Below are 14937 nucleotides of genomic sequence, written 5' to 3' on the forward strand. Positions count from 1 at the left end.
ATCTAGGTTCTTTCCATAGTTTGGCTATTGTGGACATTGCTGCTATAAACATTCGGGTGCATGTGTCCCTTTGGATCACTACATTTGTATCTTTAGGGTAAATACCCAATAGTGCAATTGCTGTGAAGTGTGTAAACCCGGTGATTCACAGACCTGGGGATAAAAATATATGTATATAAAAAATATATGTTTATAAAAAATAAAAAATTAAAAAAAAAAAAAGAAGTATGCGACTAAACAGAATAAACTTAACTGGCATTAAAATGCAATATGACTATTACTACCTTTCAGGAGAGAAAATAGATATTTATTTTGAAAGTAAGGAAACATTTTATTAAAAGTGTCTTGCCATTATTTGTAGTAATATAGTGTTTACATAAAATATCTGGCATTATTTACTCACCATTTTCATAAAAATTCAGAATTCAGAAATAATTTTACTGTTGCTATTAGTAGTACATGCCTTTGGTGACTGTGACCTCTTTAAGCTTCTAGAGGAAGCTTTATTTTATTTTTTTAAAGGTTTTATTTATTTATTTATTTATTTATTTATTTATTTGACAGATAGGTGTGGGGCTTGATCCCAGGGCGTTGGGATCAGGACCGGAGCTGAAGGCAGAGGTTTTAACCCACTGAGCCACTCTGGTGCCCCTAGAGGAAGCTTTATATAGCAAGGATAGAAACTAGTCAGCATTGCAGAATTTAGGAAAGTTTTAAAAGCCTCATGATGACTGTTGCACCATGGAGTTAGAAAATGGTACATTCCAAGCCCAATTCACAACTGTAAGCTTTTTCAAATCTCTGCATAGATTAAAATCCTTTTTTCTATGGCAGTGTTTTTTCCTATACTCTTCTCCATAGCGTAATAACCAATACCCACTGATTGTTGGCAGGGGAATTTCCAGAGAAAGAGAGAAAATTGAACCTACTGAGAGAGCTCATTCAGTAATTGCTTTTCTTATGAGTTCTTGGTCCTTGTATCATAAAACAAGGACCCAGGAGCAAGAGAACAATCCTCAGATAGATCCAAGAACTCTTTGTATTTTGGCTCTCAAGATTTTGCTTTTTCATAAAGATATGCTTTTCTTAGAGTCTAGAACATCAGATAATACATCTCAAAGATCAAATTGGGGAAATACATAATGCTACAAAAGTTTGAACACACATAATACCAAAAAGCACATTCAACCAAAGAAAAATCCCAGATAAATTGGACTCAATAAAAATTAAGCCCTTTCGGGGTGCCTGGGTGGCTCAGTGGGTTAAGCCGCTGCCTTCGGCTCAGGTCATGATCTCAGCGTCCTGGGATCGAGCCCCGCATCGGGCTCTCTGCTCAGCAGGGAGCCTGCTTCCTCCTCTCTCTCTGCCTGCCTCTCTGCATACTTGTGATCTCTCTCTATCAAATAAATAAATAAAATCTTTAAAAAAAAATTAAGCCCTTTCACACATCAAAAAGACACTATCAACAGAGTGAAAAGGCAACCCATTGAATGGGAGAAAATTTTTGCAAATAATATCCTGTGATAAGGGATTAATATCTAGAATAAGTAAAGAACTCCTACAGTTCAACAGCAAAAAGCCCAAAAGACTCCATTTAAAAATGGCCAAAGGGTTCAAATAGACATTTCTTCAAAGAAGATATGTAATGGCTAATAAGCACATGTAAGAATGCTCAACATTACCTGCAATGGGCTCCCTGCTCAGTGGGGAGGCTTCTTCTCCTGCTCCATCTGCCCCTTCTCACTGCTCATGCTCTCTCTCAAATAAATAAATTAAAAATCTTTAAAAAAATGCTCAACATTACTAATTGTTAGTAATGGAAATTCAATAGTATAATAATAGGAATAGGAATATTAAAATCAAAATCATTTTGAGATACCATTTCATATCCATTTAATAACTTTAAAAAGGAAAAGAAAATAACAAGTACTGACAATAATATGGAGAAATTGGAAATCTTGTGCATTCTTGGTGGGAATGTAAAATGGTACGACTGCTATGGAAAACAGTATGGTGTTTACTCAAAAAATGGAATTACCATATGAATTTTTGGAATTCAGGAATTTCATTTATAGGCATATACTCCAAAGAATTGAAAGCAGAGACTTGAACAAATACCTCTATACCAATGTTCATACATTATTCATAATTTATATTATAGCATTAGTCACAATTTCCAAATGGTGGAAACAATACAAATGTCCATTGATGGATAAATGATTAAACAAAATGTGGTCTATACATATAAGGGAATACTACTCAACTTTTAAAATATTAGAAATTCTGACACATGATACAACATGGATAAACTTTGAAGACATTATGCTAAGTGAAATCAGCCAGTCACAGAAGGATAAAAATTGTATAGTTCCACTTGTAGTAGGTACCTATAGTGACCAAATTCACAGCTACAGAAAAATAGAATGGTCGTTGACAGGAACTAGAGGAGAAGGGGGAATGAGAATTATTGTTTATTGGGTACAGAATTACAACTTGGGAATATGATAGAGATGTATAGTGGTGGTGGTTGTACAACAATGTGAATATACTTAATGCCACTAAACTGTGAACTTAAGAATTGTTAAAATGGTATGCTTCATTATGTTTATTTTATCACAATAAAGAGTTTTAACATAATAGGAAATCCCAGTGACCCTTATAGTTAAATAATTGAGAGGTGATAGATAGATAGATAGATAGATAGATATAGATAATAGAAATTGATAAATAGATAATAGATGGATGGAAACTTTTGAGATTTATTTAAATAATTTTTTAAGCATTTTATTTATTTCAGAAGGGGAGGGGCAGAGGGAGAAGAAGACATCCTGCTGAGCAGGGATTCCTCACCCCCCCTCCAATGCAGGACTCAAATCCCAGGACACTGGGATCCTGACCTGAGCTGAAGGCAGACACTTAACTGACAGAGCCACCCAGGTGCCCCTATTTAAAGAATTCTTAACTTGAAGAAAAGTGGCAAAGAAATACAGATAGAGCAGGCTTGAATTCAGACTTTGATGCTTCTTAAGTTGGAAATCCAGTATAGCTTATCCTAATTCCATTAGTTATCCTTTACTTATCTCTACTCAACATATAATACTTCTAAAATATCTCTGTCTTAGGCTGCCAAGTTCTTTGTTTTTAGAACTAAACAAAAAGATCTCAAGGTTATGTTAGAATTAAGCAGAAGGACATTCTGAATAGTCAGAGACAGACACAGTGCAAGGGGCAAGTACAGACAATAGTCAAGGAAGTGAGCCAGGGGGTCAGTACTATAAATCCAATCTCAATTATTACGTCTAAAGAAAAAATTGGGAGGTGTAGTTAGGAGGAAAAGGAAATGGTCAGAATCTGGGTTTGCCAAAACATAGTGTTAGGCAAGAAAATACACTATGGTTCAAGGGAAAAGCCTTTAGCTTTACATTTATGGAATGCCAACCAAGTCTTACTGAGTTGAAGTCAGTCAAAAGAAAGTCCTAGTAAGAGGAACTTTGTTTTCATATTTTATTCTCTATATACAGACCTAATATTTATTACATTCTTTTTTCCATCTCCATATGTATCTTTTCCCATCTTCTGTCTTCATTTCTTGTGTCATCACAATTCAAATCATGCAAGGATCTTATTAACATTGGATAAGAGAGAAGAGTAGGAAGTTGAAATTGTGTGGAGAACAGACGGTAGCCAAGAAGTGCACTTGAGTTCAGACAGGACTGGAGACAACTAAGTCAACTGAAGAAACAAATGCCAGTTAAGGCACTTCTATGGTTTATTATATCTCCAAAGGACAGTGGAATCTCAAACAGTCAGCAGTATCAGAAGGTCCATTGAAGTGGGCAGGAAATGCCAAGTGATGGCTCAGTTTGTTCTGGGAGTGAACATATGTCCAAATGTGGTAAGATTTCTGTTAGGGGGATGGGCCAAGGAGGCTGAAGAATTGTCTCTAGACCCAATGAGTAGAATTGCCTGGAACTAGACCAGTCTGGCTAGTCCAATTAATGCTTGAGATTAAACTGAGAGAAGAGGACAGAGGTAAATGGTAGAGCAACTACAGAGAAAATTCTAAGTAAATGAATCCTTTTTTTAAAGACTTTATTTGTTTATTTGACAGAGAGAGAGATCAGGAGTAGGCAGAAAGGCAGACAGCGATAGAGGGAAGCAGGCTCCCTGCTGAGCAAAGAGCCCGATGTGGGGCTTGATCCCAGGATGCCGGGATCATGACCTGAGTGGAAAGCAGATGCTTTAACCCATTGAGCCACCCAGGCATCCAATGAGTCCTGTTTTTTGACCAAGGTCAGTACAGAACACAGATACAAGGAGATATTAATTCAAGGACTGATTAGGGCAAATTATTAGGAAACATGTTTAGATGCAAGACCATGGGAGCTAACAGGCCATGAGGTTATTGCTTATATTTTTATTCATCCTGTCAGTTTAAGCCTAAGAACTGGGGAAAACTGAAGTTCAGGCTTAGCCCATCTGTTGAGCCGGCTATAGGTAGCTGGGGAAAACAGGGTGTAAAGGAAATAGTCATTAACACTTGATTTCTTTTAGCCTCTACCTCTGTTTTGTTGCTGCATTTCTTTTTAATTGGGCATAGTGAAGAATTCAGGAATACTCTGACTTTTAAATCATATTTATTGAATGGTATTTTATTCATATTTCTCAACTCTGCCATTCCATATGCAAAACAAACAAAACAAAACAAAAAACCCAAAGCCAACACCACAGCCCTAAAACATATTGTATTTAATATACAAGGTCCAACATTGATTATCTAATCTTAATCTAAGGCAAGTGGACATAAATGGAACTGTAGGATTAATCATAGAGGAATATCTGTAGTGCCAGATTTTACTCTTAGATAAAAAATTTCTTTGAGGGCTTAGTTGTTATCAGTCAATTCTACTATTGACTGGCGGTCAAGAGTTTGGCTTGCAAGTTCTCTGTTTTAAGATAATTTAAATTATTATGACTCTAGGTACACTATGTGTTTTCCAGTCCACCACACTACCTACGACCTTCTGCTGATGGTACTTAGCTGTTACATTCAATTTCCTAACCTGTTAGGTCATTGACTATGATTATCATTATTATAGGAGAACCTTGATATAGTTTGTGAAATATATCTAGAGATATGGCAAGTTCTCAAAGCCCAGCATAACTCTAGAAACTCAGAAAACCTCAAGAAAGAAAAGACAAAGCTATACGGATGTGATGAATGATCAGCTTAACTCCATTGCTGCCTAAGGGACATGCTCCTTACAGACCAGTTTCACAGCCCACATACAGGTTTACTGTTATTGGCAGAAAATTACAACTTACTACCTGCTGTAGGTTATTTATTTTGTTCCCATCTCCCTACTTATTTTTTAAAAATAGGTTTTTTGTTCTTTTTTAAAGAACAGTTTTTGTTTTACAGAAAAACTGAGATGCTATTACAGAGAGTTTCCATATATCCTATCACCAGTTTCTAGGATCACTAACATCTTACACTAGTAGGGTACCAATACCACTACATTATTGTTATGGACTGAATGTTTTGTCCTCCCCAAATTTGTGTGTTGAAATCCTAACCCCCAAAGTAATGGCATTAAAATGCAAGGACTTTGGGAAGAAATTAAGCCATGAAAGGGATTGGGGCCCTCATGAGAAAAGACATGAGATCTGGCCCAGACTCTGCTTCCTGTCATGTGAGATGACAAGCAGGAGTCCGAAGACTACAAGGGAGAGGATCCTTAACAGAACCCAACCAGTCTGGTCTTTCCAGCCTCCAGAACTGTGAGAAATAAGTATCTGTTGTTTATAAGTCACCCAGTCTATAGTTCTTTTTTATAGCAGCCCAAATTGACCAAGACAATATTATTTGGATTTTCACAGATTTTACCTAATGTTCTTTTTCTGTTCTAAGATTAATCCAGGATACCTTAATTATGCTTAGTTGTCGTGTCTCCTTAGGCTCCTCTTAGTATAACACTTCCTCAGAGCTTTCTTGTTTAATAACAAGTTGACAATTTTGAAGAGCACTGGTCAGATATATTGTAGAATGGCTCTCTCCTGGAATTTGATGTTTTTCTTGTGATCAGACTGGAATCCTGGGTTTTCAGGAGGAAGACCAGAGAGGTAAAGTGCCATTTCCATTACATCATTGCATTTCACTAATACAGTTTATCACTGTTGATGTTGACCTTGGTTGACATAGTGTTTTTTAGGTTTCTCTGCTGTAAAGCTACTCCTCCTCTGCCCCCTTCCATAACATGTGGTTTTTTTTGGAATGAAGTCATTATGCATAGGGCACACCTAGGAATACATAGTTATATTCCATCTCCTTGAGAAAGGAGTGTTTGTGTAAATTATTTGGAATTCCTCATGGGAGATTTGTCTCTTCCCCATTTATTTATTTACTCAACCATTTATTTATATCAGTATGGACTCGTGAATATTTTTGTTATGTTTGTTATAATACACTGCTTATTTTATTCTCAATTTGTTCAAACTTTGGCCATTTTTCCAGCTTTCAGCTGGTTCTTGTTCTTCTTTGACATGATCTGCTACATGGCTATTAGGACGTTCCCCTAGATAGGTCTGAAGTAGACTTTATGTGAAAATATATACAAATGTTTTCTCATCTTCATTTTCCAACATACATTTTTTTAAGTCTATTAGCTTACTAAATGATGATGTTTAAAGATCTTATGACAATTATATTTATCTAACTTGAATTTTATCTATGGGAATGCAAAAAGTGTAAAAAAACCCTTTCTTCCCTCACTGGGAGTTGGGTTCTTTGACCCTTAAGTAATCCTTTGGAGAATTCCTGATTGCTCCATCTGTAAATCTTGTGGGGACAAACAGCCTGGTATTTACCGTATTACATTAAAAATTTCCCTATCTGTTGTCTGCGATCTCTGCAAATTCAGCCGATGGTTACTAAATTTGGGGCAACTTGCTGAATGCTGTTATTTCTTCTTAAGTGAGTAATGGAGAAATTACTGCTTTTCAAGCTTTTTTTTTGTTATGGCAGGGTTAATACAGTCTTAAGCAATTTTTGTTTGTTATATTTCTACCACAAACCAAAAGTAAAACCTTTTCATCTTATCTTCTGAAGTTTTGAAACCTAGCCTGGATAGCAAAAGAGATGTATTATAGTAAGAAATTATTATCTGCTGATTTGCCAAAATCTTGGTAACAAAGGAGTTTGCTTAGGTAACTTTGACCTATGCATCCATATCTTGGTACATTTATAGAAAACACACAAACAGCAATTATGAAAGTTACTTGATGTTGTATGTTATGCATATGATGTATTATGTATTATGGTATTTTACAACTAATACAATTTTAAGGTGAGCACTTTATTATTATCTCTCTGTACCTTTTTATTTTGTATGTGTGTGTGTCTGTGTATTTACATTTGTGCTTCTACTCGGTAAAATTAGATCTGTAATTTGTGTTCCACATAAATAGATTAAATTTATGGAGTAATAGGGGCATCTACCTTTGGCTCAGGTCATGATCCCGGGGTCCTGGGATTGACCCCCGCATCAGGCTCCCTGCTTGGCGTGAAGCCTGCTTCTCCCTCTTTCACTCCCCCTGCTTCTGGTCCCTCTCTTGTGCCTCTCTCTGTCAAATAAATACATAAAATCTTAAAAAATAAAGTTATGGCGTAATAGATTGCATGTTCAGGTTTGTGTGTAAGTCTGTGTCTATACAAATAAAACCCATGTCTACCTACATAAATTTACTAATATCACTTATGTAAAATAAAGCAAAATTTTTCAGTTCATCAAATTGATTGGCTTTTCCTTTTCTCTCACTCTTAGTCTCTCATACTCTTTCTCTTCTTCTTTCACATTGTTCCTTTTTGGCTTATTTGCATGATACCTAATCCCTAGTTTGATCTGATGTGGGGCTTGATTCCAGGACTCTGAGATCATGACCTGAAGTAAAAGGCATACACTACCGACTGAGCTACTCAGGCACCCCTTGATGAAATACTTTGCTGTCCTATATCAATGACAGCATAGATGAGAAAGTCCTTTAGTAGACTTTTCTTTTAGGAGAAAATCCTTTAGCACATTTTAAAGTTAATAAAGATGAAATTAGGAAGTAGATTCTTTGAGAAGTAGTCATTGTTAAGATTTACCAGATTGGTGCAGATGTCTTCACCTGGCTTTCAATGTTGGACACTGATTATATTAACAATATGTACTCAACACAGTAAGAGGTTTTATATAAAATTGGAAGACTTTTTATGATTCAGATTATCTACTTATTTATCAAAATCTTGAGAATAAAAGATTCGGCTTAGGTAACTTTAACCTATGAATCTATTTCTTAATGCATTTTTAGCAAAAACAAAAACAGCAGTTATGAAAATTAGCAAATTCTGCTTATTGAATATATCACATATGTATTTTATGATTAATGCATTTTAAGGTGAACACTTCATTACTGTTTCTAATAAAAATAATAATACAAATAACATTAAAAATCCCCCAAGATCAGACTTTTGAGGGTGTTTTTTTTTTTTTTAATGGTTTCTCACTTCCTTTTGGGAGGAGCCACAGGAAGAACAGCCTATAAGGTTCACAACTTAAAATGAGGGTAATTGGAATCTACTAGAAGTTCTCAATGCCAAATTTATGCCCTTTTGAGGTTCCATAGTCCATTTAACATAGCTTGATCTGTTGGTGTTTGTTCTGCTTCATGCTAAACTCCAGCCACACTGAATTATTTCACTTTCAATTTGTGTCATGCTCTTGCCTACAAATTACTTCTCCCCTGATGTCTAGACTACCCTTTCCCATATATCCTTCTTCCCTTTGTGTGGCTAACTCCTACTCACCATTCAGACTCTAGTTTAAATTTTTTCAGTGAAGCCTAGTCTGGTTAGGTTAGATAATTCTTTGCTATCTGCTTCTGAAAAATCCTGTATCTTTTGTATGAACGTTTTGTTAAAATTACTCATCTGCTATCTGTTCTATTCATTGTGTATGAAATCCACAGGATGAGAGACTTTACATGGTGGTAAGGCAAGGGAGTTTGAATCTTCAGAGGAGAATGTGGAAATGAAACTTGGGCAGAACTCTGAGGAAGAAGAGGACTTTAATAGGGTCTGAGAAGAAATATAGAAAGGGAGAAGTCACCTCGAGAGGGAAACGTTTTTAGGAATAGTGAGTGCTGGGTTGAATTTCCAGTTGGTTCCTGCTTATGTATTACTCATAAATCTTTCATTAATGTATTATGCTGCACACTTTCGTGGGGAAGTATATTGGGAATTAGAAGAGAGATGGAATGGGTTTTGTGTTCCACATCACAGATAATGTCGACACATGGAAAGAATGGCAGCTGCAGGTACCCAAAGAGTTGTAAGGAGCTAAATGACACAGGAAAAAGAGGTTGCAGTGTGAACCAGTAAGTGAGAAAATAGGAGACAACTTCCTCACTCAGTGTTGTGGAGCTTTAAAAGAAAGTCAACTTAAAATACCCAAAAGCAATAGTAAATGAGTTGGGAGGTAGATAAGTGTGAATGGAAGATTCATCTTTTTTCACCTGGAATGTAAAGTTAGGCATTGGTAAGTTGAATTTCATGAAATTATGGATTATTAATTTTCATCATGTGGTAAGTTTTCAGTTATTGTCACTTCAAATGTCTCTGACACTTTCCTCCACCTTTAAAAATCCAACTAGACATTAGTAAGACCTTATCCCCAAATCCTTCTTATCTTTTCATTACTTTTTCCTATTTACTACCCCTTTATCTCTTTATCTCTCTGCTGCGTATTCCAGATAAAGTTCTTTGGTTTTAGTTCCCGGATCTCTGATTCTCTTTTCAGTTGTGTCTACTCTGTTATAAAATTCCTCCATTGAATATTTTAGTCAAACTACTGTATTTTTAGAGTTTTGTTTGACTTTTTTACAAATATGTTTGGTCTTTAACCATATTCAAACTTCCTTCTCTCATATGTGTCAGTTTTACTCCTCAATGATCTGAGAAGTATCTTGTAAGGAGTATCCACTTCCCTTTTCCACTGAGTGCTCAGCTGTACTAAGCTGTACAAACTCCTGGTTGGTTAATTAGAAATCTGAAGTCAGCCTTATTGGCAAAATGGAATACAATGGGGTGTTGAGAAATTTTCCATCATTCTCTGGAAGGGACTACAGTTTGTAACCCATCTCTGGAAAAGATATCTGTTTTTCTAGAGTTTTGTAATTTTACATACAATATACAAAATGTTAGGGGAAGAATTTATGTTTATTTGTTTGTTTGTTAGATTTACTTATTTATTTTGAGAAAGAGAAAACAGGGGAGGGATAGAGGCAGATGGAGAAAGAGAATCTCAAGCAGACTCCATGTGGAGTGTAGAGACCTACACAGGGTTTGATCTCATGATCCTGAGATCATGACCTGAGCTGAACTCAAGATTCAGACCTGTAACTGATTGAGCCACACAGGACACCAAGCATTTATGTTTTTTAATTCAAAATATTATTTTTAATGTAAAAATAGGTAAAATGATAACTTTTAAAACTGCCAAGGAAAGAGAAACACCTGATGATTTTGACAATAAGTTTTATTTTAAATATTTTATGATTACATTTATATTTCCATATATCAAAAATAGGAAAAAATCTCTTTGGGAACACATACAATTTTAAAGTAAAAAAAATAAAGTCAGTGTTTAAAAACACATTAATTTAAGTAAAATTATTTAGAATCCATTTATAAATAATAAATAGGTTTTATCTAGTAAGAAATTACTTTGTTAATATTGCCTGTTGAATTTTTGCTGTTTTGAGAAACAATTCTAACTCAGAGTTCTGATGATTCAACACAGCACAGTATAACAAGGCCACCCATGACAAGATAAGAGTGAGAATATCAAAAGCAGGATTGCTAGTTCAATGAAAATTTCAGATAAATAATGAAATACTAAAAAATTAATAATTTTCTGAATTCAAAACAAATTGGGTGTCTTGTTTGTTTTTAATTTTGCTATATCTGGCAACCTTGTTCAGAATAGTTCTCTAATAAAATATCATTTAGTATTAAAATAAATATAAATTCACTACCATCATTCTACTAGTCTATCAACAATGCTTTCTTTCCCATTTTCCCAAATTTATGCACAGATATTCTTATATTTATTTCTTAAATAAATATATAAATAATAAATAAGCAAACAAGTTTCAATTGAACATAATTCAGACAATATGAGAAAAAGTTAAAGTGCTTCCACATGTCCTCACATTTCTGTGAGTTAGGATGGTGGCTGACACTTTTTCTCCAGTTGAGGAATAAAGAAGAAACCAAGACAAAGTTTAATAGGGACCGGTGTATCCTGACCAGCAGACTGGAGTGGAAAGTTGTAGCAACAACAAAATATTTCCAGGATTTCCAGCTAAATTTGAATATACAGTAAACAATGAATAATATTTTTAACATAAGTATGCCTAGATATTGCATAAGACAACATGTATGAGACATCAAAAAAAAACCCTATTCATTGTTTTACTTGCTATTCAAATCTAACTGGACATACTATATTTTATCTGACAACCCTACACCAGACCCAAATGGAACATGAAGTGCTGAAGTAGATTTATATGAAGTCTCATTGACATCTTTACTGAGGAATTCTTGGAAACCACAGAGAATGTTTGTTTGTTTCACGATGCCTGTTTCTCAGCCCTGAAAATAAATAAAATGGGAAAAATTAATTAATAGTGTTCTAATGAGGAGGAAAGTATCATTTTTGAAAATATATTTATTAGGAAATTAATAGTCTTAGATATTCATGTCTTAGATATTCATGATATTCTACTCTCTCTATGAGTAGAGAGACAGGTAAGTTATCATCCAAACTAGGAAACTTCTGAGAATTAAAGGGAGCCAGTTCCCTGGACAAACTGAGATGTATGGTCTTCCCAGTCATGAGTGCAACAAATTCACTATTGCTATGGTTTTGTTTTGTTTGGTTTTGTTTGGTTTTTAATCAAAGACTCAGATCCCCCAAGAGAGTAGACTTCCAGCAGCAACAGAAAATTTATAGGCTAACTTTTAGACAGTATGTATCAGGGTAAATGAAGAATTAAAAAAAAACAAAAACCACAACTTACTTCTTCAAAAATATCTGTACAATTCTCTGTACCCAGTCTTCCTTGGGGTCCAGGCACACCTCTTTTCCATTGACAAGCTTTACACTGAAATGAGAGAGATATGATTAAATCAGTACTTAGAAGATTTCAGACATCCCTTTGCCCTTCAAGTTGTGGTTCCTGAAGTATGAGCATAAAATCTGAGTCCAACTCATTTTTAGTTACAAGGCATATTTAAATGTCATGGAGACAAAGAATTTTTTTTTTTTTTTTTTTTGGTTCTGCCCACTACTGTATTCCTGAACCTAGAACTTTGCTGGATACTTCCACCTTCTCCAATTTTAGGTTTGCTGAAGTAACATATCTAATCACTTTTGAAAGTACTTACATGATTTCTGAGTTTTCACAATGTGGGCCACTGTCAATCACTCTCAGTTCTTTGATATATTTGGGATGGAAAGGCGTGGAGTGGGTTTTAATGCACTGGCATCGGAGTTCTGAACTCACTCTCGTCAGAACTGCAGCTGTGGAAAAATAATAAAAACAAGGATTAATTTCATCCCAAACATGGATCTGTTGGCTACTCTCTCCTTAATTCCAATCTGATAATTTGGTGACAGTATGTTTGGTAAACAGCACTTCTTTAGTAAACTCATTCGTGAAGGAGAAGGCTGGATATTCTCCTAGCCCCTGAGTTCAATTAAGAAAACCACAGCTGTCATTAATGACAGCATTGGTGGACTTCCTGCATAAAGACTTGGAGTTGTCTTTGGGAAATGCTGACATCCTTATGGTACTTTTTCTTCTAGTTGATTGTGTAATCTTCCATGATACCACAATGCTACTTATAGTATGTAAACTAAGATTCAATAACAGAGAAGTTGCCTTCAGAAAGCATTAATAGAAATATATAAGTTGCACAAAGATGTTTCTTAGCAAAATCTGTAATGCTTAATGGAAAAGAAAAGAAATGTAAAAACAAACATTTCTAACTGTATTTCTTTCAAGGGAGAGATCCCAAGAAGGTTTACAATTTGTCAGGTTGTCTTTAAATCAAAGAGGAAAGCTTGTCAATAAAACAACATGTGGAATAAAGTTAAGGAGTTACCTCATTTGATATTAATAAATAATATGGGTAACTGTGGTCTCTAGTAAGATATATTCTAGGGGTATCTGGATGTCCCAGTTGGTTAAGCATCTGACTGTTGGTTTTGGCTCAGGCCATAATCTCAAGGTCATGAGATCAAACTCTGCATCTGACTCCTCACTCAGCGTGGAGTCTGCTTGAGATTCTCTCTCTCTCTCTCTCTCTCTGCCTCTCCCCTATGCTCTAAATTTTAGATTTATATTAATGCGTTTATATGTATGCATCCTATAAAGTATGAAAAATAAGAACAAGATGTCTTTCTAAGTATTGTAGAGATAAAACCTAAACAATTAAAGCTTCAATTTAATTTTAAATTACTGCAAATATTATTTCCTTTAGTTGAATAAAGAGGATTTTGCTATTAAAGCATTAAGGGAAATCTTGCTATCTGAGGATCACATTTAGACACAGGAAAATTCTGTAGACCAGAAAAGTTTGCTTACCTTCACACAGAACTGCAGAAAGCAGGAAAACTGCCAAGAGAGCAACAGCCAGCTTGGAAGTCATGTTGATGCAAGGTGCCTTCGGTCTGGTTTCTTTCTGGCTCTTGTCCCAGAGGCTTGTGAGCTCTGCTGTCCCAAGGGGCTTCTATTGGTTGGAGAGCTCCTGCGGCTTTTTATATTATTCAGAGCAGCAGAGAATATGCACTCTCATTCTTGCATTATGTCAGAGGAAATTCCACAATATGCAACCATCCGCTTGCCCTTTGAGAGCAGACCTGAGTCATCAGACTCTAATTTGTCTCATCATATTTTTGGCAGGATTGAAGTTCTATTGGATCTTTAACAGAATTTATTTTATTTAAAAACATATCTGTTTTAAAGCACATTTAAAAATCATTGTTAAATATTCAAGCTTCTTTGATACATTATTATCAGTTGTAATTTTTTATGTATAAATAAATTTATTGTACTATCTGGCATTTGTTAAAGTAAGGTCATTTATGATTACTCTTTAAGGGCATGGTCATTTCTTTAGGTAACTTACATGTGCTTCAATGACAGAGAAGGTAATCTCTACCAACCACTTTTATTGAAGACATAATTTTGAGAAGTCCTTTTCTGAGCATTTTGGAAAGTTTCCAGGAACTATTACTGTTCCCAAGGAACATATTACAACTCTTCAGAAGATTTGGCTTTCTAGTGTATGTTTGAAAGAATGAAAAGACACATCTTTCAGTTCCAAAAATATTTATCAAGTAAATTCTGAGTCATGTGGGGATCTAGAGATAGATAAGACTAGATACATGTTTTCAAAGAGTTTGGTCCATCAGAAGAAGAAAGCGATATAAAGACTTCACTATATTATGGAACAGATAATTGATATTGATATGTTAATCCCAACAAGGGCATAAAGACAATATTCCATAAACAGTGTGAGCAGGATATTGAAGGAAGAGAAGGTAGAGAAAAGCAGTCCATTCTATATAAAGACATGGTTCAAGGACAGGTGAATGAAGATATGTCTGTGCTCTAGGCAGTGGTTCACTGGGGTTACTTGGTTGAGGTGGGACGGGCTGGTAGCTAATTATACTTAGTGGATAAAGGCATCTAAGTTCAAACTCTGCTTCAGCCGCTTAATTTTTGTATGACTTTTAAACTTTCTGAGTTCAGTTTCTGTATCTACAAAATGGATTTAATAGCACTCCCATCTCATAAAGTTAATATATGTAAACTTCTTGGATTAAT

General features: G+C 35.2%; 1 protein-coding gene across 1 annotated transcript; it reads right to left on the bottom strand.

Annotated features, from left to right (window-relative positions):
- Positions 1-10559: 10559 nt before the first annotated feature.
- On the bottom strand, positions 10560-13854 carry CXCL8 (C-X-C motif chemokine ligand 8). Its single transcript, XM_059159261.1, has 4 exons — positions 13693-13854; positions 12491-12626; positions 12124-12207; positions 10560-11695 (listed from the first exon to the last, which is right to left on the bottom strand). Exons 1-4 carry the CDS (start codon positions 13754-13756, stop codon positions 11674-11676), a joined length of 306 nt encoding a protein of 101 aa, XP_059015244.1. The 5' UTR covers positions 13757-13854; the 3' UTR covers positions 10560-11673.
- Between the last annotated feature and the right edge of the window lie 1083 nt (positions 13855-14937).

This window comes from Mustela lutreola, chromosome 1, assembly GCF_030435805.1.
Source record: "Mustela lutreola isolate mMusLut2 chromosome 1, mMusLut2.pri, whole genome shotgun sequence".
NCBI classification, from domain to species: Eukaryota; Metazoa; Chordata; class Mammalia; order Carnivora; family Mustelidae; genus Mustela; species Mustela lutreola.